The sequence below is a fragment of the Strongylocentrotus purpuratus genome, unplaced genomic scaffold (assembly GCF_000002235.5).
Source record: "Strongylocentrotus purpuratus isolate Spur 01 unplaced genomic scaffold, Spur_5.0 spur5_scaffold_7, whole genome shotgun sequence".
NCBI lineage: Eukaryota > Metazoa > Echinodermata > Echinoidea > Camarodonta > Strongylocentrotidae > Strongylocentrotus > Strongylocentrotus purpuratus.
The window spans coordinates 76,757-100,727 of NW_022145613.1; the positions used below are offsets into that span (position 1 = coordinate 76,757).

The following is a 23,971-nucleotide window of genomic DNA, read 5'->3' on the forward strand; positions in this document are numbered from 1 at the left end:
CTTATGCCTGCATCATATTTGGGATGTGGATGTTTGCCCTACCTAGCAACGAGTAATATATACAATTCGCATTCTGACTACAGAGAGAGGGTTAATCGTAACAGTTGAAAGAAATAATTTGTATTGAGGCACTTCACTAATACGTATGCATAAAATTTGATGCACACATCTTTGTTGAGTGCCTCGTTACAATTATGTCATTCATCTGTCACGAAAAATTGTATCTCAGTAGTCAGAATACAAAGTGCATACATTACGTGTTATTAGGTAAGAAAAGCCATAAGGTTTGTCCTATATACCTAGAAACTATACAGTTAGAATTCGGACAATTGAAATGAAATTAATATTGGTAACAACTAACAGGTGAAAGAAATAATTTGTAACGAGTAATTTATCAGAGATGTGTGCGTTGAATCCGAAAACATTGCAAGAATGATTGATTGATTGATATGCCTGATATTTGCCATAAGTCTTTGTGAAGTGCCTCAATACAAATTATTTCATTCACCTGATAATAATAATGGTATTTCAATAGTCAGGGTGCAAACTGCATATTTTAAGTGTTGCTAGGTAGGTCAAGCCATAATGTGTGTCCTATCTGGCAACAACTAATGTATGCAGTTCGGATTATGTCTATTGAAACACTATTTCTCTTATCAGGTGAATGAAATAATTTGTATTGAGGCACTTCACAAATACTTATGCATTAAATTTCGTTACATTACGAAAATGGCCTATTAGTTTATTTCATTACTTTTTGTTACTGATTGTCTTACCTTCGCTTTATTGTATCCATTTTTTGGTTTATAATTTCCATATGTCAATTTTGTGTACTTTTCGGGGGGTATATTTCTGTCTATTTTTCAAATATTTTTTTCAACAAGTAATTTGAAATAAAGAAGAATTGAATTGAGAAAAAACTGAAGCATAGGTGGGATTTCAAAATGATAAGAGCTTAAATTTACATTCTCCTCTTATGGTAATAATACTAATGGTGGCTTCTTATATAGCGCACATGTCCGTCACATTGTGACGCTCCTGGCGCTGCCCCGATTATTACCCTGAGTTTAGCAAATTTCAAGGAATTAATTCCTGCCAGGTACCCATTTACATCACATGGGTTGAGTGTGGCAAATGTAGATCAATGTCTTATGAGTACAATTTAGAAATAAAACAAGATCTTCTGTAAATGTTTGTATCTGGAAATAAATCTAGCATGCAATTTAGGCCTTCTGTCTGTTTTCTATGTTACAACTGCAACATAACAAAACATGTTTCGCCTCTCAGTTGTCCTAAGGGAAATACTTGATGTCTCGCTGTGATCCCATAGTATATATCATTTTCAATTGCAATAAAAGTACTTGATAAAAAAGTAAACCAGGCCTTATCTTGCATGGCCCCAACCATTATTTTCTTCTGTTATTAAACGACTGAGTCTTCTACAAGGTTCAACGTTTATTCATTTATTCTCTCAGGAACGTAAATAAATTATACGCAATATATTTTGACAAGGATATCACATTACATAGCGATAACAGTGGAAATTAAAAAAGGAAGAAAGGAGAGTTAAACAATACCTACCAAAGATATACACTGTTGATTTAACACGTTGATAAAATATGTAATTCTATGTTGCGTTCGACCGTAGATTTATAGCTTATATATTACATTACATGTATCGGGATAAATATAACTATTGTTTTCTGTTTGTAATTATAGTATTTAGCTATGAAGTTCGCGACGTGTGTCCAGGTATCTCAAAGATTATGTGCCCTGTGCAATACGACTCAACAACAAAGGAACACATACAACTGATACCTAAATATGTTCCTGTCGGTCATGAAATTCAAAATCTACAAGGTGATATTCGTGAGAATGTGAAGAAGTTCTACTGCGCAAAACCGGGTGAGAAAATTATTTTGTTTTGTCATGTAATTGCGCATGTAGAATTACAGTAATTTAATCTAGAAATTGATTCAGAAATATTTCAATTTATCCTGGCTTAGCGACATTTGCTTTGATTTAAATGCACGCAAAATTTATTTGAGTGACAAAATTATTACATTGGCCGGAAAAACATACAGTGTGCTACATTACAGCCTAAGGTTAAAGCTTTCCATACACTACACGAACACCCTGCGATCCGATTTTCGAAGAAATAGCAATATTGTAATAAATAGGAAACTAAACAACCATCATCTTCCTGATTTAGCGTCTAAATAATGAAGAAAATATTTTTTTTAAATTGAAATGTTATTGCTTTCAATTCTACAAGTCCGAAATAAAATCGAATTGGTTTCAATCCGTAGATAGTCGCACTATTGGCGTGACTTCACGACGATTCTGAGCCGATTTAGTTTGTCCTCTTCCAAGGAAGCATGAAATCCATCGGAATTTAGAATTTCTTAATCCTATGACTATTAAGATCCTCGGTCATGAAGAATTTACCTGTTTGAATGTTCTTATCAAACGCTTTTGCAAATTCTTCCAAAACCGGATCGCAGTCGGATCGTATGCATGGTGTGCAATATGCTTTAACAATGCATGAGTTACTACCGGTCGCCGATTTTCGGATACCACTGCTCGGGAGTTAGTTGTTGCTCGAGAGGTTTTAGGCAGTTTTAGAAAGGTTGTGAGTAATCAGCGATTGCTCTCCGGACCATTTTGGTCGGCTGGAGGTTTACGCTGCTACATAGATAACCTTATGCCGACCAAACAGGTTGTGAACAGGTTTCTTCTTAGTGTTTCAATGGTACGCAACAGTTTTCAGACTGATCGAAGACTGATCCCAAATGCTTGTCAAATATTACCTTGTAATATATGATGGAGAAAAGGTTGACAGCTGATCGACGAATGATATACGATCAATCGCCGATTGATCTCTATATGAACACCGACAGCCAGCAAGGAATTTAACTTTGGAAAATTTGACAATTCTATTGTTGCTTCTACTGCTGGCTCATAAATTTAGTTCGTTTGGTACTATTCCATTGACAGAATAGCGCGAAGAAAAGAATAAAACTAGGGAAATAATCGCTTATATCATTATATATTTTGATGATTTATTCATTTACATAAACCTCTTTTCCAGTTCTACAGCCTGATAAATAGATCAAATGTTATTAAGCGAGAAGATTAATAAAGTTTGTTCTATATTCAATGGAGAAATATGTTACTATGACTCCCTTAAAAGAGACAGTGGGTTTGTTTATAATCAGAGGATTTTTTTTTTCTGTGCTCCCGGGCTGCTAAAAATCAGCCTTCGAAATGTGTTTCATCTATCATAGTACACCCCTCCCCCCCCCCCCCCCCGAGAGGTGGAGCTGTATCTCTGTTCATTCAATGATACTTATTGCATGTGCTACTTTTGTTATTTTATGAGGAAAGGTCCCTCCATTTCATAAAACCCCTAATATTTGTTATTATTTCATTTCAGCAAATACACAACAACAAAAAGTCAAGCTAATATAATTTTTCTAGCAAAAAAATATTTCGCACTTTCATAATCATTAACGTCATTATCATAATTATCTGTTAATGAGAGTATAGCCTGGATGTAGTATAGTCACATCACTTTATTTATGTTCTTTCAAGGCAGCCACTCGAAAATAGAGATACTAAAAAATTATTTATGACCTTATGTACTATCGTCTCCTCAAGGCCAGAAGGGTATATTAGCTTTGTGTTAAATCATGGTGTAAATCATACGTGTTTGCTCCCTATTTATGTGCACACAGCCTCGCCATCATCTTTTTAGTTTCCATTTTTCATGAAAATGAGTGGAGCCTACTTATTAATTTGTAAAAGAAACCAAATAGACATGGTAAGAATGAAAAATATGAATGAGATAACCCCATATCTCAACAAATACGATTGCTAATAATGAGCAAGTAATTTAATTTCTTGCGCCAGTGATTATATCCCTCCCCCTATTTAAAGCTTGCCGACCATCGTAATAACGTTGGTCAATTATCTGTTATCGCTAATCAATCGAGTAAAAACTGCCAACCATTCACCAATATTTCCTCCAACGGTCGCTCATGTTTGGTATCTTTTATGCAGCATGTCTCGCAAGACCCTGCTGGAATGGCGCCATCTGCGATGAAACTGTGGATGGTTTTTCCTGCACCTGTGCCGAAGGATTTTCAGGTCCACTGTGCGAAGAAGGTACAATCTTTTGTTTTAAAGCCCATCTGCACTAGTTTGGCCAGGAGGGATTAGACCTCCCTGCATGGTCACTGACAGGTGGTTATCTCATCAAATCAGCTCTCAATTAACATAAGAAAAAGGGGATCATGGGGGACCAATGTTCACCGATTAGGGTGCAAGTAGCTATACGTGGTGCAGTTGGGCTTTAATTTTATTTATTTCATTGTCTTTTTTGTTTTGTTACTAAATCATAACGTTTAGTGGATATACGGGATTACATAGGATTACATCTCTTTTTCTTATTGAATTAAGATCCCCTTAATAATCGTAGTAGATGCTATTGCTCTTGAATGCCAACCGGGCCACTCGATCTCAACTAAATTGTTGAAAAAAAATCAGAGAACTTGTAAAGAAAGATCACAAGGATAACTAAATAGTGGGGATATTAAAGTGTACCAATCACCAAAACGTGTTTAGCTCTTGGTGTAAGAGATTCATTATTGCTACACTGTAGAAAAACTATAAGCTTCAAATAATCTGTTGTTATAAGAAGAGATATTGCGGTTTAAATACGCTCTAGGTGAACAGTAAAACGCCTTGTTGAGTAAACTTCTTAATAAACGCGTACACACTCCCATAGAATAGGGCACACACGGAACCGGAGTCTGAATTATGTTCCAAGTGAGTTATGAACGGGGTTAAAGGTAAAGACCAGTATTGGAAACGCTCCCATTTCAAAATGAAATAGAAGCTCTTATGACCAATCATGTGAAAGAATATGTTTTGAATATTACATGATGATAAAAATTTTGACGGGAAACCGCCTACTAATTGATATATTTGGTAAATAAGTGTATCTCTCGCCTGTTGAGAGATATGAAATGCATGTGTCGCGCACGTGTTTGTAGTCCCATATACATCTTTCTGTGTACAGTGCTTCTAAGTTTATGAAGACTTATCATTTTGATGATTCCAGAACCTTGCAGTACATCTATGCTAGATGATCAACTTTTTCTGATCGATTTCACAACGTTTCTTTCACAATGCAATCGCATGACCATAACTGGTCTTTAGCTTTAATTGTTATGATTTATTTTCTTCATACTCCTCAATAACCGTTTACCCATGTAAATTGCGAGGTAACGTTTGTCTTTGTTTCGTTGATATAATATATTTTACGTATACACAAACTAATGTTTTAGATAATTTCTACACTTTTACAAATCAAACATAAGATTCCCTCAAAGGGTTTTGGCTGTTTAGTTTGTACATGCATTTTTGAAAGCATTTACAGTTCTCATTATGATTCCATATAAAGTTCATCAGAAATAAATGAGATTTTAAACTTCAATTTAATAGACGAATACATCGGTTCTAGAAATATTAAAGCAAAAATGATGCGTATTGGAAACGAAACAAACCGGTTTACATACACATGAAGCATTGATTTAAAGTGATCATATTCGTCTTATTGATTACGACTGTGTCTTTTCTTTCCACCACTCTTATTTTTCACTGCAGACATTAACGAATGCTTGAGTCATCCATGTGAAAATGGAGCTGTGTGTCAAGACGGAATAGATCGGTACATATGCGAATGTATGTCAGGATATGAAGGGACTCATTGTGAAACAGGTATGACTTATCTGTTGTTGATGATGTTTATGTTTCGCAGCATTTATCTGGCTCCATATATCTGATAAAAAGCATTTAACGGCTTAAGATCCTTAGAAGTTAATAATGAAGTTAGTATTTACACGTAGATAGAGATACTTTTTGACAAGAACATTCGCCGCTTCATTTCTGAGCTCATTGACATTGTATCCGTTGGACATTTTATGATGAAGTACCACGTTATAGTTTGCGTATTTTAATATTGAGATAAAAAGAGTTGCAGTATGCTAACACACAGACTGGTCCATACTATTCTAGATTGGTCCTCAATAACAGATACAACTGAAGCGAACCAACATGAGGTTAAAAAGTAGCGATTCATCAGCGAGGAGCTTAACACCCAGACTCCTGATAGAAGTCTAAAATACTTGGTGGCGTACGGGACACCTAAATGACCAAATACCTTGGACTTGCTTACAAGAGTAATAAGATTGCTGTCTATATATGGCTTGTGGAATATAGTTTTGTACCTTTACACTGTACTATGCAACGGTGATAAATTGCTTTTTGAAATAAGGATCATTTTTATCCAAACGGTTTTAGATTTGAGACAATGCAACCTTATCGGTTATTTCGGCGAAAAATGAAATGTCGAAGACAGATCTGTAGCTTTTCAGCTGATCGCGATCAAGATTGGACTTTTTGATCAGTGGAGTTACCACGGCTTCCTTTAGGGCTGAGGGGGAGAAAATACTGCTGTTCAATGTTTTCGTCCAAGAGTCACATTGGCAGCATATCTACCAAGTAGATTCCGTTTGGTGCAGAACGGTTTGACTTGTGCACTTTCTCAACATTTTCCATTTCTTTTTGTCAACTCATTTGTCTATTATTCATTTTCATTTTTATTTCTATATCTTTTACGGGCTATTCTTTGATTTGTCAGTCTCATGGACTGTCGGTGTCTTAGGCTGTCGCTTTCCTGGGCTGCCGGTATCGTAGACCCTGTGCAAACTTCTGGTCTAATGCGTTGTCGGTCTACTGGGCTATCCCCTAAAAGACATTGAAAACTGTAATAGTTACATCCGCTTGGGAAACAATCTTCATTCAATACGTCTGTAGTGTGTATTTTTTTTTATAAATATCAAGAAATATAAATGTGAAGTCTTATTCGTTCATAATTCGTGAATAATATATCTTTTGTAGAAACGCTGGAATGTGCAAGTAGTCCGTGTATGAATGGTGGCACCTGTAATGAAGAAGTCAACCGTTATACGTGCTTATGCCTTAGCGGTTTTGAGGGGATCTATTGCGAGACGGGTAAGAAACCGCATCACTATGATTCCCTTATACAAGATTTGTTTGAGTTACAAGACACTGAGCCCAAATATTTCGATATTTAAGATAATATAAGGCGCTACAATTCGCATTGATGCTACTACATATTCACCTAACATGTCTGTGTATTGGTTAGATTATGTTTATGGGTATACAATTATCATTTGTCGGGAAAAAATGTCATTTGCATAATGAAAAAGATATGAGTGTGAGATAAAATTTTTATTTTCCATAAATGTGTATCAATGAGACTTTCAAATTTTCGACCTTTACGTCAATGACGTCATCATCGAAAGGACACTGCATTCATCGACCGAACCCAGGGCTGTTTTAAGCGAAGCTCTCAGCATTTTCTACCAGGAGACCAAGCCTCATCCATTCACTCTTTATATCTTCTCAATATTCATTTAGATATTGATGAATGCAATAGTTCTCCTTGCCAGCATGAGGGAACTTGTTCTGATAACGTCAATCAGTACACCTGTTCGTGTGTTCCCGGTTATGAGGGAAAAGACTGTGAAACGGGTAAGTCTATTCTACAGTGTCCGTGTTCCACCCTAGCATCTGGATCATACTTTCGTGAACTATCCACTCCAGACCTATGTTAAATTTCTTCTAACTGTATGTGTCCTTTTTAATAAAGTAATTAATTAATTGTTTGTGTAATAATGCAGAACCCTGTTGAAGAGCAGTTCCGTTTTCATTTTTTAAATGTAGGCTATTTATTTTTTTTTATTTTTTTTTTACACTTATTGTTTAATTTGTTTATCCTATAACTGTTAGTGAACAGGTTATTCTGGATAAAGATTTGAAATAAATGAATGAATAAGCGCTTTGTTCAATCATGGTGTAACTGGTAAACGCTTAACAATGCTCTTTATACCATGTCATGTAATCAAAATCACTACCTCCAAGAAATAACCCGCTGTATTTTCACTTAATTTACATTTGCCTAGATATAAATGAATGCGCAAGTTTACCCTGTCTGAATGGAGGAGCATGTACTGATGGGCTGGATGAGTACTCCTGTGATTGTCTAGATGGCTTTGCAGGAGAAACATGCGACTCAGGTGGGTCAAAATACTGCTCAGTATGTGGAATGTGTCGTGTAAAGAGAGAGGGGAGGGACTACTAGAACAAAAGTAGCAACAATTATTATTATTGCACACATTTTCTATTAATTATAATTATTTATAAAAACTAAGTAAATGTCAGGACACCCTATTTCCCCTTTTGCGTAGGCCTCGTCAATCCATTGATAATTCGATAGAAACCGCACTTAAAATAGGAGCCAATAAGATATTCTTTCAAAATGAAATAATAGTTATGATCATTTACTGATAGGTATTAAAACATACAATTGCTTCCTGACGTATACATTTATTCATTTTTAAATGGATATTTCTTTCGTATGTTAATTATTATGCTATTTGAGGGGAAAGCGCTTTAATAACAACAACTCTCTTCTTCTGTGCACTTTGATAATTTTATTCTTCTAGAAGACTCTTCTTTTGTGATTTAGAATAAGCAGAAATATGATTACTATCTATCCCTAACTCTCATAGCCACTTGAAAATTTGACATCATATTTTCCTACAGCGAAACAAGAAGCCATTACTCAATAATATATAACATTTATTAGGCGCTTAATACAGGTGTTTCTAAGCGCACTATTATAAATATGTTCTTTATTCAATAAATCATGCATACATAATAACAAAAATAAAAATGAGATCAAACATAAGGTCAAACATGAGATCAAACAAAATATCAAACAAACAAAGAATAATATGGTGTGCACCTCCTTTGACCGACTTACAACTGCATACTAGCATTCATAAATTAAAAAGGTGCGTTTTCAGTAAGGACTTAAACTGGTTAAGAGAATGAGTATTATGAATATGCGCTGGTAATTTATTCCAAAGGATAGGGGCATTTACTGAAAAAGCTCGATCGCCATATTTTGTAACAGAACGAGGTCCAAGGGTAAGCTGTAAGGTTGATGATGATCGAAGAGGTCTTAAAGAACTAGAAGAACGTAAGGAAATCAAATCTGAAAGATATTTAGGGGCTTGGCCATGGAGAATTTTGTATGTCAAAAGAAGAATTTTAAATGTTGTACGATGGTGTATGGGAAGCCAATGGAGAGAACGCAATATTGGGGTTATGAGCTCAAATTTTCTAGAGAGAGTAACAAGCCTTGCAGCAGTATTCTGAATTCTTTGGAGTGGAAGTAAGTATGAATGAGGAAGGCCAGAAAAAATTGAATTGCAATAATCAAGGTGGGAGGATACAAAAGCTTGGGTTAATTTTGCAGTTGTGGGTCGGTCAAGTAGTTTCCTAATTTTCCCAATTTTGAAGATTCCAAAAGATGCAGATTTACAAACGTTTTTAATATGCTGCTGAAATGTAAGATTTTTGTCGATTAAAACACCAAGGTCTCGAACGTATTCACTACCCTTCAGTGAACCATCTCTGGTAACCAAGTCGGGGAAGGAATCGGTGTTTCTGAATTTGGAAGTAATGTGGATCATTTCAGATTTTCGTTCATTAAGGCAAAGTCTATTGTTAGAAGACCAGAACCTAATATCTTCAAGACAACTGCTAAGTTTCCGAGTCGCATCATCCTTCCCGTTAGGCTTAAGAGTTATATAAATCTGAGTGTCGTCAGCGTACATCGCATGCTGAATCCCCTGGTGAGAATTAATGATCTTAGACAGTGGGCTGGTGTAGAGAACAAAGAGAAGTGGGCCGATTACAATACAAAGACCGTACCTTGTCAATCAGACTGTGGGGTGTAAGTTATTGTTTTAATCCGTCTATAGACGGTAGTTATATACAGTGCGTTCCAGAAAAAACGAAACCGAGAATTATCGATTTTTTTTTTTTAATCATTACTTAATCACAATTATGATTAATAAATGACACGTAAAGCTTACATCCTCCTCTTTCATTTGACGCAACTCATATGATGGATATTTCACGCATATATGATGCATATTTCACGCATGAGTGATTAAAAGCAATTTGGAAAAAGAGTACCAATAAGTAAATTAGCGAACGGTATCTGAATTTCAAAGAGAGAATCACATTTCCAGAAAGTTCATTTTCAGCCCTTTCATATGACACCTCCATTAGGAAAAATGAGCCAGGAATAACATAGTTCTGTTTGTTTAAAGTAATGCTTGCATATCCATAATTTTATTAAACGAATCCATTCCACTGGCTGTCTGCCCTAACAACAAAGAAGACGAAAGACTTCATGCATGGCTAATCGTCAACTAAACGGACTTTGTTGTTTGCTGCTACGGCAGGCAGCCAGAGAAAAATGAATGTGTTGCACCATCCATCATTTCTTCTGACAATTTTCCCTATCAGATACTGATGAGTGTATTAGCATGCCATGTCAGAATGGTGGTGCCTGTGTTGATGATATCAATCGCTATTCATGTTCATGCACGCCTGGATATGAGGGATTGCACTGTGAGATTGGTAAGTAAATGAAACATTTGTGTATCATAACCTTGAAATTATGCAACGGTCTCTTTGGAATATCAATTATGTCCGTTGTCTTCTCTTCTAAAATTGCCTTGATCTTAACTTCCCCCAAGGGATACGTAGTCAAGCTGACATTTAGTAACATAACAATATTATTTTAGAAGAATTATTGTTGAATAAACCTCAAATTTCTGTGCAATCATATAGACTACGCGTTGATGACTCCACGCAATAGCTTATACAGGCTTTCCCCTGTTAATTAATTAATTTTGTCTCTCAAATTCACATTGCGTGCACTGTAGTCGAATTACCTAAAATATCGCCCTCGGGGGAATTCCATAATTCAAAATCACAAATCCTAGCATTGAAGCTCAACAAACAGGTAACCGAAGTCACGCATACACAGTCAAAGTATTCGCAATGTACGTTAGGCAATTTTTACTGCCCGAATTCAAGCTGACACGACAGGCTTGATGAGTTTGTTTAGAAATGTTCATTTGTAGGCGGCAAATTTGCTAATTCGTGAATTCCATTTATGGATAAATATATGGCAGGAAACTGGAAAAATGAATATATCAATGGGTCAGTCTGTTATAATGTATTTGTGTTGTGGGATGGGGTGCACACTTTTGGGTCAGCAGACGGTTTCTGTTGTTGGGTTTTACTAAATGTGTTGTCCTATCGTGAGGACATAATAGATTCTCAAGTCATCATCTTGTGGTATGTTTATTTTTCCGACCTTGAAAGACTAAGATTATTCGTAATGAATACACCCACCCTAGGAAAGAATATTGAATGTCGATAGCCTTGTTTTCATCAAACTGTCCCCATTTTGTATTTTTAAAGACAATATAGATATTGCAAATCTTTTTACAGTTAGCCTAAATCAAAAGTGGTGGGTTAAAAAAAGAACAAAAATAATACAAGGCTATTGATTTTCAATTTTCCTTATTTTTGTTGATTTTTAAGGTTAAAATAACAACGAATTTATCACATCATAGTGATAGGACGGCTGATAATATTACTAATGCCCTTCAAAAGAAAATAGTATACCGATCCCCAACCACAAGCGTGGACCCCCCCCCCCCCCCCCTCCTTAATTCCGTTATTTAAAAAAAATCAGGGTCATGTCCTTCCAACTTGAATGCACGAACTAGCCAAACGGTCGTCTAAAAATAAAGTTAAATGCCGAAAACAAGCTTGTGAAGCCTACCGTGTTAATTTTAAGGCGTGGATCTAAAAATTGAAGGAAAATGTCCGAATGTGGTCGTCTGTTGAAGAACTTGAATGCTCAGATTCGAAGGTGTTTACATTTATTAGAATGCACGTTAATATAATTTAAGTACCAAAATAATTGAATTGGCTTAGAAAACCTATAGTAATCAAATTTTAAATAACACATACAAATTTTGGGACTTTGTTCTCCACCTGTTGTTTTTTTATTTATAAAATTAATTGACCCTGTTTCATATGATCAGAAATCAACGAATGCGCCAGCAATCCGTGTCAGAATCAAGGGGTGTGTACGGATGATGTCAACCAGTATACATGTGCCTGTCAACCAGGCTTCGCAGGAGACCAGTGCCAGGACAGTAAGTTATTTAATTAAGTCTTTTCCTGGTTATACATTCCAGCGGAGGTCTAACTATTGACAAGTTATCTTTGATCTAACAAATCGAGTTGTAACCCCGATGGCATATATTAAGATAATTTATGTTTTCCGTTGAATGAAACAAAACGATTCTTGTCAAATAACTTAAAGTGATCAAAAATTTCCTTTACTACGCTATTTCATCTGCTCTTGCAGTAAGAGAGTAAAAGATCATGTAATAATACGTTGTTTCATTGATGATTTATAAAGCATTTAGTTTATTTTTGAACTGTTGTTATTCGAGGTTATATTTCCATTAATTTCTACGGTAGTCTATCTGTCAGATTATTATTACATGTATTTTATAGGGCGTTCGATCACTCACACATTTTGCCCTTGTCGATAAATGATGTCCATGCCGGACGGCTTGTAACGATCACTCACGTAATCACATTATCACGTTTAGGTACCTTCGTAGAAAACATTATCTGATCTATGGAGTGTTGGGTTGTATGACGCAACATTTCGTTGAAACCATTGTTAAACACGAACAGTGATGGTACTTGACGCAGATGTTCCAACATTTCCATATCCATAAAAACAAAAGATCATTACAACAATATACATTATATAAAAAATTACATGCAATCATACAAGTTAACAGTATCACAGATACCAAATTTGCTAGTCGGAAATTAGAAAAGGGGAACTAAAATAAGGCCAAAGGGCCTTGTAAAATAAGTTTCCTAAAAGTATAAACTATCATTTGGTTTTTCAACTTATTCTGTTACTGAAAGACATGTAAACAAATTAAAAAAAAAAAAAACAGTGGATAAAAAACAAAACAAAAAACAAAAAAAGAAGGGAAAAAAAGAAAAAAAAAAGAAGAAAAAAAAGCCAAAAACAAAACAAAAAAAGCCAGAGGAACAGCAAAGTCTAAAATATGGTTGTGTTTTATGTCAGTATTTGGACAAATAATAAATTTTCAGATATTTTTTTAATAGTCTTTGGTTATTGCAAAGGGGAATGTATTTTGGTAATGAATTCCAAATCACCGGGAGATTACACCGAGGAGATTTTTCTTCATACATAAACATAATTTTACAACGATGAAAATTGGTTCGATTTCTTGTGTATAATTATGAATACTGAGATTCGTAGCGAACATGTTCGAAATAGTATTTGGAAGAAGATTATGAAAACAAAGGAACCCTAGCACTGACGTATGATACTGATATAAATCAAATATATTCAAGGTTTTGAGCTTTATAAAAATCGGAATGAGCAAGGTAATGGCTACTGGTACAAATACGCAGTACTTTTTTCTGTAATTTAAATAAGATGTTCATTTTTAGTTTGCCACAGTTACCCCAGACACTGACACAATATGATAAATGTGGTAATACAAGTGCATTATATAATGAGAACAGAGCATGATCTGGCAGATAATATTTCAGTTTGAATAAGATACCAATACATCTAGATACTTTACAAATAATATTGTTCACATGAGTATCCCATTTTAAATTACAGTCATTACATACTCCTAGAAAATTTTCAGCATTCACCTTTTTCAAATGAATAGAATCAATGCAAATGGTAATTTCACTCAATGAATTCGAAGTTTCAAACGTACTATTTAAACAAAATGTCATGAAATTAGTCTTCCTTTTGTTTATAAGAAGTCTATTAGCTTTAAACCATTTAGAAACTTTACACAAGTCAAAATTAGCATTGTGTTCTAAATCTAAAACATTGGGTTGCGTATAGAATAATGTTGTATCATCTGCATACATTGTCAATTTAAATTTGTCAGAGGATTTAATTATATCATTGACATATAATAGAAATAACAAGGGGCCTAGGATAGATCCTTGGGGCACACCATTTTTAACTAGGGAACGACCAGAAGAATATTCATTAAATACAGTATATTGATAGCGATTATGTAAATAACTCTGAAACCAGTGAGGTGGTATACCCCTAACACCATAGTAATTAAGCTTATATAAAAGTATGTAATGATTCACAATATCAAACGCTTTGGAAAGAGCCATAAATATGCCTATTCCAAAATTATGATTTTTTTTATGGCTGTTATTATTTTTTCCTGTAAATCTATCAAAGCATGCACAGTTGCATGATTAGATCGGAGTCCATATTGATTGTTGATAATATAATTTTTGCTACTCAGATAAGAATAAAGACGTTTGTGCATACATTTTTCTAGTATTTTAGACAGAGAAGGTAAGATTGAAATAGGCCTGTAATTTTCAAAAGCATGACGATCATCTTTTTTATAAACAGGAACAATTCTAGCGATCTTTAGTTTATCCGGAACAATTCCAGTAGCCAAGGATTGATTAAAAATATGTGTTACCGGTTTGACAATTACATTGATAATTCTTTTTAAAATGACAGAGCTAATAAGAATCAAATCCACATGATTTGGTGTTTTTCAGTTTTTTACAATTTTCAATAATTTCACTTTCATTTATAGATGTTAGATATAGAGAGACAGCACTAGGATTTTTCAAATAATCTTTAAAATCTGAGGATACAAAGCTATCATTTTCGAGCAATGAAGTAATTGCTTTGGTACATGAGTTAATGAAATGATTATTGAATTCATTTGCAATTTGTTGTGGATCATCTACACATTTAGCATCATGTATAAAATACTTGGGAAGAGAACTTGTTGATTTTCTCAGTAAATTATTCAAAACAGACCATGCGCCCTTAACACCATTATGCATACATGTATTCTTAATTTCTTAGAATAATACAATTTTTTAGCATGTCGTAGAATCTGGTTCACTTTGTTCCTATAAACCTTGTATTTATTCTCATGAGAAGAAGAACGATCATTCAAAAGAACTTTGTAAAGCTTTTTTTTTTTCCTAATACAACGTAAGAGTTCTGGCGTAATCCAGGGTTTACGGATAAGTGGTTTCTTTACCTTACGTTTAATATATGGTAAGTGTTTATCGAATGCATTAAGTAACTTTGATAAAAACAATTCATAAGACTCATTCACATCAGAGCAACAATATATTGAGGACCAATCTGTAACATACAGTTCCGCAATCAATGCATTAATGCCATCATTTGTAATTTTGCGAGATAATTTTTGAGTATTTGATACATTATTTACATTGCATTCAATTTGAGAAAGATGAAAAATAGGCAGGAGGTCAGAAAAGTCAGCACACAAACTTCCACTATCAACTGTAGAATTTATAACATTGGTAAATATATTATCAATTAAGGAAGCAGTATTTACAGTAATACGAGTAGGATTTGTTATGAGGGGTACGAGGCCATACGAGGAATTGATACTTAAAAAATTGGCAGCATCAGAACTTTTTAAATGTTTAAGGATATCAATATTAAAATCCCCAGTAATTTATAAGTTCGAATGTTCACATTTGAGCTTACATAACATATAATCATAAAAATTCAAGAAATCATTAATATTACCCCTTGGTTTTCTGTATATAACACCAACTGTATTTTTGGTGTGACAATGATTGATGATATCAATAAACAGATATTCATAATCATTTATCTCATTCTCATTACAAATAATATGATCATTTCTCACTCGATATTTCAACTGATTTGATACAAAAAAGCTACACCACCTCCTCGACCAAAAAGTCTGTTTGAATTTAAAAATGTATAACCTTCTAGCTCAAAAGATAAAAGTGGTACATCAGTAATCCACGTTTCAGACACTGCAATAATTGAAAATGAAATTTGAATTGATGATATTAGTTCAGAAATTCTTTAGAAATTTTTCTGAAGGCTACGAGCATTGACATGTAATATACTGAGACCATGATGTTTATGAAACTTTATGTGTAAGAGCAAGAATTTGTATTCAATAAGTTATATAAATTTAAATCTGGATCAATATCAGCTAACGGATTCATAAATACATTCAATAATATTCATATTTTCCAATACATCAGGGTATACATAAAGATTAAATTGTAAATACATGAATACTGGCTGCTGAAAGTTACAGTTAACAGTATAAAATTGATCATGTTCCTCTGACATACATTCAAACATACAAACATAAAAAGAAAAAAAGAACATACTTTGAAGAAAAATAATTAAATATTAAAAACAGTGCATTAAAATAAAGAAGAGGAATATCCGAAAATATTCACTGATCAAAGTCCAGTTAGGAGAATAACACAAATAACTGTGTGTCATCCATCCAGGAAAAAAGTTAAAATGAGATTACCCTATTATTATTATCCTTCGCTTCCTAATTATAGTCACTTTAGTTGATCTTTGTTATGAATGACTTTAATGCCCAAATCTTTATCTTTGAACAGAGCAAAGATGCGACCGTCTAAACTCAACACATTTTGTACCGTGGGACAAGCTTTTGCATGATTAAGAAGTTCCTGGTTACTAGACGTGAGGTCCTCGACTATTGACTTATTTTGACCTTTTAGTCTGCGCCTATTCCTAAGGATCTCCTTCCTTTTCTTGTATGGTTTAAGCTTTACTATAATACCACGTGGTATCTGTCTGCCTTCTTTCTCCTTCTTTTTCCCTACTCTATGACTGATATCGATGTCTTCTAATCGAAGGTCTACATGTAGAATGTTATTCGCTATGTCAATTATGATCTCATCAGTGTTTTCTCCATTTCTTTCAGAGCAACCAAATACCCGAATACAGTTTCGTCTGGAGTATTGTTCCTGAGCATTCACCTTGTTGTCTATTCTAGCAAAGTGATTTTGATGAGTGCTGACTTTCTCTTTGAGAATTGTGATTTCCTTGGATTTGTTGTCGTTGCTAGTCTGCAAGTCAAAGATATCTGCTTTCAGCTTATCAATAGACTCTTCCATTTCATTCATTCTTTTTTGAATAGATTCCTCAACCAGATGAATAAATCCTTCGTTCTGTAGAATGTCTTTGATGATGTCCTGCACTAAAGCAGGGTTGCTACGCTCCTTGGTAGATCTAGCTTTGGTGACAGGTGCTTCCACATTGTTTGCCATTATTTGAGGAAATCAGGTTAGGGACCTCACATGAAATGATCAAGAAGGGCGTCAATGGTACAAGACCAGCTGGAACTTTGGAAAGTAGCAATAGCTTTCTTGAAGAGAACAATAATAAATAACATAATCAATTTAAATGTTCACTGAGAAGGGACTGACTCAAAATAATCACGCATGATTCTCCAGCCATGATTTTGGGAGCCTTCATAAAGATCGGCTCTATCTAGAAGTCAGTGGCTTGATTCCCCACCCACCAATGGAACTGACGATAACCAAGTGTTTTATGTACACTAAAACAAGAGTAAATATATTAATGTACATTATGACTAGTCTCAATAACTAGCACTTGCATTTTTTTAAAGTGGTAACATTTAGGGTTAAATACGAAAAGAAATCGTGAGTATCCCTGATTTACCCGCCTTTAAAAAAAACACGTAGATTAGATACTTTGTATCTACGAAAGTACTCCAAACGTGATAACGCGGTTACGTGAGTGATCGTTACAGACCATGCCAGGCAACTTTTCAATTTGTTCCAATTAAAACAAATAACTTAAATTGATACTTTTTGTCAAAAGTTCTGTGTTTTTTAGAGGACCTACAATAAAATGCTATCTTTAATATATATTTGAGTTGTACATGACAAAAGGGAGAGATGTCCATTACTCTATCCCCTGATAAAATTGCCATTTTGAGTTTTGGTATGAATTAGTGATCTTATTTTAAAAAATTACAATATTACATAGGTTATAGATTGCCCTTCAAATGAGGGGGTGGCTACATTTACATGGGATAATTCTGGAATTTAAATATTTTTTCTCAGATGTGAATGAATGTGAGAGCAATCCTTGTCAGAATGATGGTGTTTGTCAGGATGAAATCAACGCGTATTCATGTTCCTGTGTGCCCGGCTATGAAGGAATACACTGTGAAACAAGTAGGTGAATTTTGATATACCAGTAATAATTGTCTAAACCCGTATCGGAAATAAAACTATAATCGGTGTTGTTCCTAGCTGCAATTATGTATCTAATGTCTTAAACCTGGCATATTTGCATATTACATGCATAAAGTTCAATTTACTGAAGCCGTTTCTTGCATAAAAAGGCCCCGTCACATGGTATATAATGTCGGACCATCTCTAAAGACGGTCCCACAATTTTGACGAAATCCAGGGAAGTGTTTGAAATAAATATCCAGAACTTATGTGGTGGAGCTACGGTTATAGGCATCAATATAGTTTCATGCACATGCTGGATATTGCTTGACCCTAACCCTCCTTTTACCTTACGCTTCCCCCAGTGTATTCATCATGTTTACGGGTGTCCAAAGAAAAGCATCGCTGAAGCGCACCGTTGGTTGGAAGGCGGTCTAACCACGTTAATATTGAAAAACCCGTGCCCTTCGTCTCAAGAAAAATGTCTTAATATTTTGTAACCGAAAATGAAAAATCATGTTGAATGATCGTCTCATTTCAGATATCGATGAATGCTTGAGTTCACCTTGTCAGAGTTCTGGCACGTGCACAGATGGGATCAACGGGTACACGTGTACATGTTTGCCAGGTTTCGGAGGGACCACCTGCGATGGTCAGTTTTTATTTTGTGAAAGAGTATTAAGTTAGTGCAGAGGTATCTAAAGAATAACAAAAGGAGATCTCAAGAACTTATCTCGTAGTGACCTCTTCAACCATTCCATGATTCCAAGAAAATATCATGTTTTTACCCATTTAACCACTCTATGATTCCAACAACTTATCTCCTTGTAGCTCTAACCACTCCATTATTTCAAGAACCTATCTTAAACTGTTTTCCTCTAACCAATCCAAGAACCCCTTTATCTACTTGTGTTTCTGCGAACCTTTCTAGTAGTGACCCCTTTATCTACTTGTGTTTCTGCGAACCCTTCTAGTAGTGACCACTGTATCTACTTTTGTTTCTGCGAACCTTTCTAGAAGTGACCACTTTATCTACTTCGTGTTTTAATAATTATAATAATAATATCGAATATTTAGGAGCGCTAAAACAATAAGTACCATAGCGCTTACAAATACAAATATATGAAAAGAGGACAAAAATGCACAGTACAGGAAGGATCATTGGGGGAAAAGGTGAATTTTGAGGGATCTTTTGAATGTGGCAAGACAGGTAATTTCCCTTATGGAAAGAGGGAACCTGTTTAGTAGTTACCCTGGCCTGTAAGTACTTCATGAATATTTTTCTTTTTTTCTCCATTTTTTGGACCCTCCAACAGGCCATTTATTGAAAATCAATCTCAAGATAACACATTTGAACACATGTTCCAATGGATATCATACACTATTTCATAATAAGATATACATAACGAATATCAACCATAATACTGTATTTACAGAACATACATGTAGATAAGGGAAAGAAAAACAAAAATTAAATAATAATGCAACATCATGACTGAAAATGATATGGGAAATTCAATATACTCCTATTAAAGGATCAAAATCCTCTCAAAATTTATCCATTTTTTATCGAATTTGTCAGTTTTGTTAGCAAATATACTAACTTGCCTCTCATTTGTGTAACTATTCTTGATATATTGTTTTATTGTCCGAAAGGACGGTACAGACTTTTATATTCGAGAAAAATATAATTGTTGTTTAGTCCAAATTATTATACAGTTTAAAGCATCATTTCTTTTTTCAATGAAACCTAACAAAACATGTATTAAGGACAGTTTTATTCTACAGCGTGTTACAATAGTTAACCAGTCAGTCAAACGACTCCAAATCAATTTGGTCACGTTACAGGAGTAAAAAAAAGTGTACCATATCTTCTTCTCTTCCACAAAGGGAACAGTTCTTATCTAAAATTATGTTAATTTTCACAAGATCTTTATGCAAATATAGTATCTTATTCAAAAGTCTGTACTGAAAGTACCGAACTGTTGTATGCGTTGTACAGCGAAACATAAGCCTGAAATAATATTGCATATATTTATCATCAAATAATACACCATCTGCATGCCATTTATTACATAATTTATTCAAATGTTCATCCTTTTCTTTTAACATAATTTGATAAATATGTCTACATCCTTTTTCATCTTTCAACAAGCATGAAATATATGCAGGGCACAATGGTCCATTTACCTTCATATTACAACTTTCCAATTGGGACTTGTATTTGCATTTAATTATTTGACAGAGTGCATAATAATGAAGAAACTGTATTTTGATTGAAAACTTTTTTCACACTCTTCTCTTGCTAAGATGTGTCCTTGATCATCTAGTAAATCTTTTAAAAATCGAATACCTTTATCACACCATTCTTTTAAAAATATACCCTTTCCTCCAATTTTAATCTCAGAATTATACCAAATAGAAATAGCTTTCCAAAAAGGAGTAGTAGTACATTGAACCTGGCGGACAAAATAAGCTAGTATTTGGAAAAGTTCTTTCCAAAAACAGTTTCTTAGCATAAATGATAATTCAGTGAAATATGTATCACCTTTACCCCATTCCAATGATGATAGTGGACGTAAGAAAGCGTACATTAAATGGGTAACGTCTTCACATGAGTTCAACAATATTCTTCTAATCCAGGTCAGTTTCAAAGCTCTAGAAAATTGTACAACATCAACCATTTTCAATCCACCATTTTCGTAAGAACAAACCATCTGTTTTCTGCTAATCTTATCAGGTTTCCCTTTCCAAATAAATTTAAAAAAAGAGACATTTATTGCTTTTAAAAGATGTTCAGAAGGGTTAGGAATGGACATAAATAAATGGTTAAATTGCGAGACTAGCAGTGATTTCACCAAGACCACGCGACCAAAAACAGAAATGTTACGTTTCGACCAAGATATCATTTGCCTTTTTAGTTTATCAAATATTCTGTCGTAGTTGAAATCCGGAAGCTTTTCTAAATCAATACCAAAGTCTATTCCCAAATACCTTATGAATCCCCCGTTAACCAACGATATGTCAGTCCCATGAACCTGATGTAAATCAATATTTACAGTTTTTTTCAAGGAACCGATACACAATATATGTGTCTTATTTACATTAAGATTTAAACCTGAATACTGAGAAAAGAACTCCAATAGCTCCAGAGCATAATGTAAACTTTCTGTACTATCGAGACACAACACTGTACAACACTGTACTTCATGAATATGCTGGACAATGTCAAGACGCTTGTAATCGGCTCGTTCAATATATGCATGATAATGTATTAAAATTTACGTGTTTCTGACACGATCACTGATTTAGATTCTTTGAAGTGGAATTAATCACCTGAACAGAAGCTAAGAACGATTGAGAGTGAAATGTTAAAGGAAAGGCAATACCAAATTCATTCCATAAATAAAACAATAATATATCATTATATTTCATTATTTGTTTGTTGAATGATACGTGTATTCTCCGTTGTTATATTGAAATGCTTATCGAACAGTTCGTATGCTTCTTCATTTACAGAAGCAGATGAATGCTCGAGCAACCCCTGCTTGAATAATGGAGTGTGCAATGATGCAGTCAATAGCTATTCCTGCGCATGCGTGCCCGGTTATGAAGGAACGCATTGTGAAACAGGTGAGTGGTTTTGTTGTTTTTTCATGTGCACCCCGGATTGCCTTAATTTACCACATATCGTTTAAAATGGAAGCAATGACCTAAACACCATTTAACAGCGAATTGAATTAAAATAGAATACATGTATTGGGATAGGTGAAACAAGAAGCTATAATAACATTTCATTGTTTTCGTTTAAATAATACCTACATTTTTATGAAAATCCGTGGTTATTAACTTATTGAAAAGCTTTTCGAACCGGAGTATGTTTCTTAATTTCCAGATACGAATGAATGCTCGAGCAACCCCTGTTTAAATAGTGGAGTGTGCAATGATGCAGTCAATGGCTATTCCTGCGCATGTGTTGGCGGCTATGAAGGAACGCACTGTGAAACAGGTGAGTGTCTTTTCATTTTAAATTTCCAAGTGCCTCCTGGAGAGACTTAATTTACCACGTAATGTTTGAAAAGGAAAAGGAAGGAAAGATCTAAACACCATTTAAAAGCGAATTGAAGTAAAACATATACATGTATTTGGAAAGGCAAAAGGAAAAACATATATTAACATCCATAGGTAAAACGAGAAGTTATAATTACATTTCATTGCTTGTGTTTTAAAAATACTTACATGTCGTTGAAAATCTGTGTTTATTAACTAATTGAAAAGCTTGTCGAACTGGAACATGTTTCACTTATTTCCAGATACGAATGAATGCTCAAGCAACCCCTGTTTAAATAGTGGAGTATGCAATGATGCAGTCAATGGCTATTCCTGCGCATGTGTTGGCGGCTATGAAGGAACGCATTGTGAAACAGGTGAGTGTCTTTTTATTTTAAATTTCCAAGTGCCTCCTGGAGAGACTCAACTTGTCACGTAATGTTTGAAAAGGAAAAGGAAGCAAAGATCTAAACAGCATTTAAAAGCGAATTGAAGTAAAACTGTATATTTGGAACAAAGGGCAATACCTTATTTGACGTATGTGAAACGATACGTTATGATTACATTTCATTGCTTGTGTTTAATAATACTTTTTTTCCGTTAATTAACTTATTTGAAAGCTTTGTGGAATGGTTTGTATGCTTCTTGATTTCCAGATACGAATGAATGTTTAAGCAACCCCTGTATGAATGGTGCAGTGTGCAATGATGCAGTCAATAGCTATTCCTGTGTATGCGGGACCGGCTATGAAGGAACGTATTGTGAAACAGGTGAGGGTTTTTTATTAAATCAATTTTCGAGTGCCTCCCGGTAGACTTAATTTGTCACACAATGAAATTAAAACTAAAACTAACAGTTACAGACCTGACCCAATGGCCCATAAAGACATTATTTGTGTATTCGCTTGTGTCGGTTGAAGCTAACCAATCCGACTAAAGGATGAACACACTCCAACATCCTCATCGTGTCAGTGGTAAAGAATCTGCTAGCAATCCCTCTAACGTTCCTTTTCATGTTACCTAATTAAAATTGTATCCTGCATAAAAATTTCAGTTCAAGAATTTAACACGGATTGGTAAAGTGATATGTAATGCTTCCACCATTAAATAAAAATAGATATTGCGAACTTTCAACTGGACCGTCTCAGTGCAACGTATATTTGTTATGATTATTTTAATGGAGTCATTAGGATTGTTATGTTCAGTAATTATTATTATTTATTTTTTTCTAACACCTCCCCAAATAGCAACATCGCTTACTATTCAACTTTCTGGAGGGACAAGTGGACGTCTCCTAGTTTATTTTGCCGGAGCCTGGGGTACAGTTTGTGATGATAGTTTTGACCTTAACGCTGGCAATGTTGTGTGTAAACAGCTGGGGTTAACTGGATATTCAACACATGCAACAGTTGGTGGGGGGACTGGATCAATCGTATTAGATAATCTCGTGTGTACCGGATCAGAGACTAATATCGCACAGTGTACACATAATGGATACCTCTCTCACAACTGCGGTCATTCTGAAGATTTAGGGGTGACTTGCAAAAGTAAGATTTGTTTAGTAGAATTATAAGAATTCTGGTAAAATGTAGTCTCACTTTCAGTCCTCCCTTTAAAAAGTAGCTCCTTTTGAGTTAAAAGAAAAGTCAATGAAGTAGGGTTAAGAGGCAGGTTTTCGAACTTCAAACCTCAAATTGAAGTGTAGTAACTATCATTCCAATACGATTTTAAGACTTAAAATTACTAGTTAGATTTTTTACGGTCTTGGATAATAG

At 34.6% G+C, this 23,971-nt stretch overlaps 1 protein-coding gene across 1 annotated transcript in view; it reads left to right on the forward strand.

Moving 5' to 3' along the window:
• The window catches only part of LOC105445267 (fibropellin-1-like), a 34,106-nt gene that overhangs the window by 7,619 nt on the left and 2,516 nt on the right, over positions 1 to 23,971 (forward strand). Inside the window, exons 3-17 of the mRNA XM_030974796.1 lie at positions 1,720 to 1,905; positions 4,063 to 4,167; positions 5,671 to 5,784; positions 6,967 to 7,080; positions 7,510 to 7,623; positions 8,055 to 8,168; positions 10,477 to 10,590; positions 12,075 to 12,188; positions 18,034 to 18,147; positions 18,689 to 18,799; positions 21,667 to 21,780; positions 22,043 to 22,156; positions 22,461 to 22,574; positions 22,854 to 22,967; positions 23,444 to 23,743. Coding sequence (XP_030830656.1) covers positions 1,720 to 1,905; positions 4,063 to 4,167; positions 5,671 to 5,784; positions 6,967 to 7,080; positions 7,510 to 7,623; positions 8,055 to 8,168; positions 10,477 to 10,590; positions 12,075 to 12,188; positions 18,034 to 18,147; positions 18,689 to 18,799; positions 21,667 to 21,780; positions 22,043 to 22,156; positions 22,461 to 22,574; positions 22,854 to 22,967; positions 23,444 to 23,743 — 1,956 coding nt within the window. The remainder of the gene's footprint in view (positions 1 to 1,719; positions 1,906 to 4,062; positions 4,168 to 5,670; positions 5,785 to 6,966; positions 7,081 to 7,509; positions 7,624 to 8,054; positions 8,169 to 10,476; positions 10,591 to 12,074; positions 12,189 to 18,033; positions 18,148 to 18,688; positions 18,800 to 21,666; positions 21,781 to 22,042; positions 22,157 to 22,460; positions 22,575 to 22,853; positions 22,968 to 23,443; positions 23,744 to 23,971) is intronic.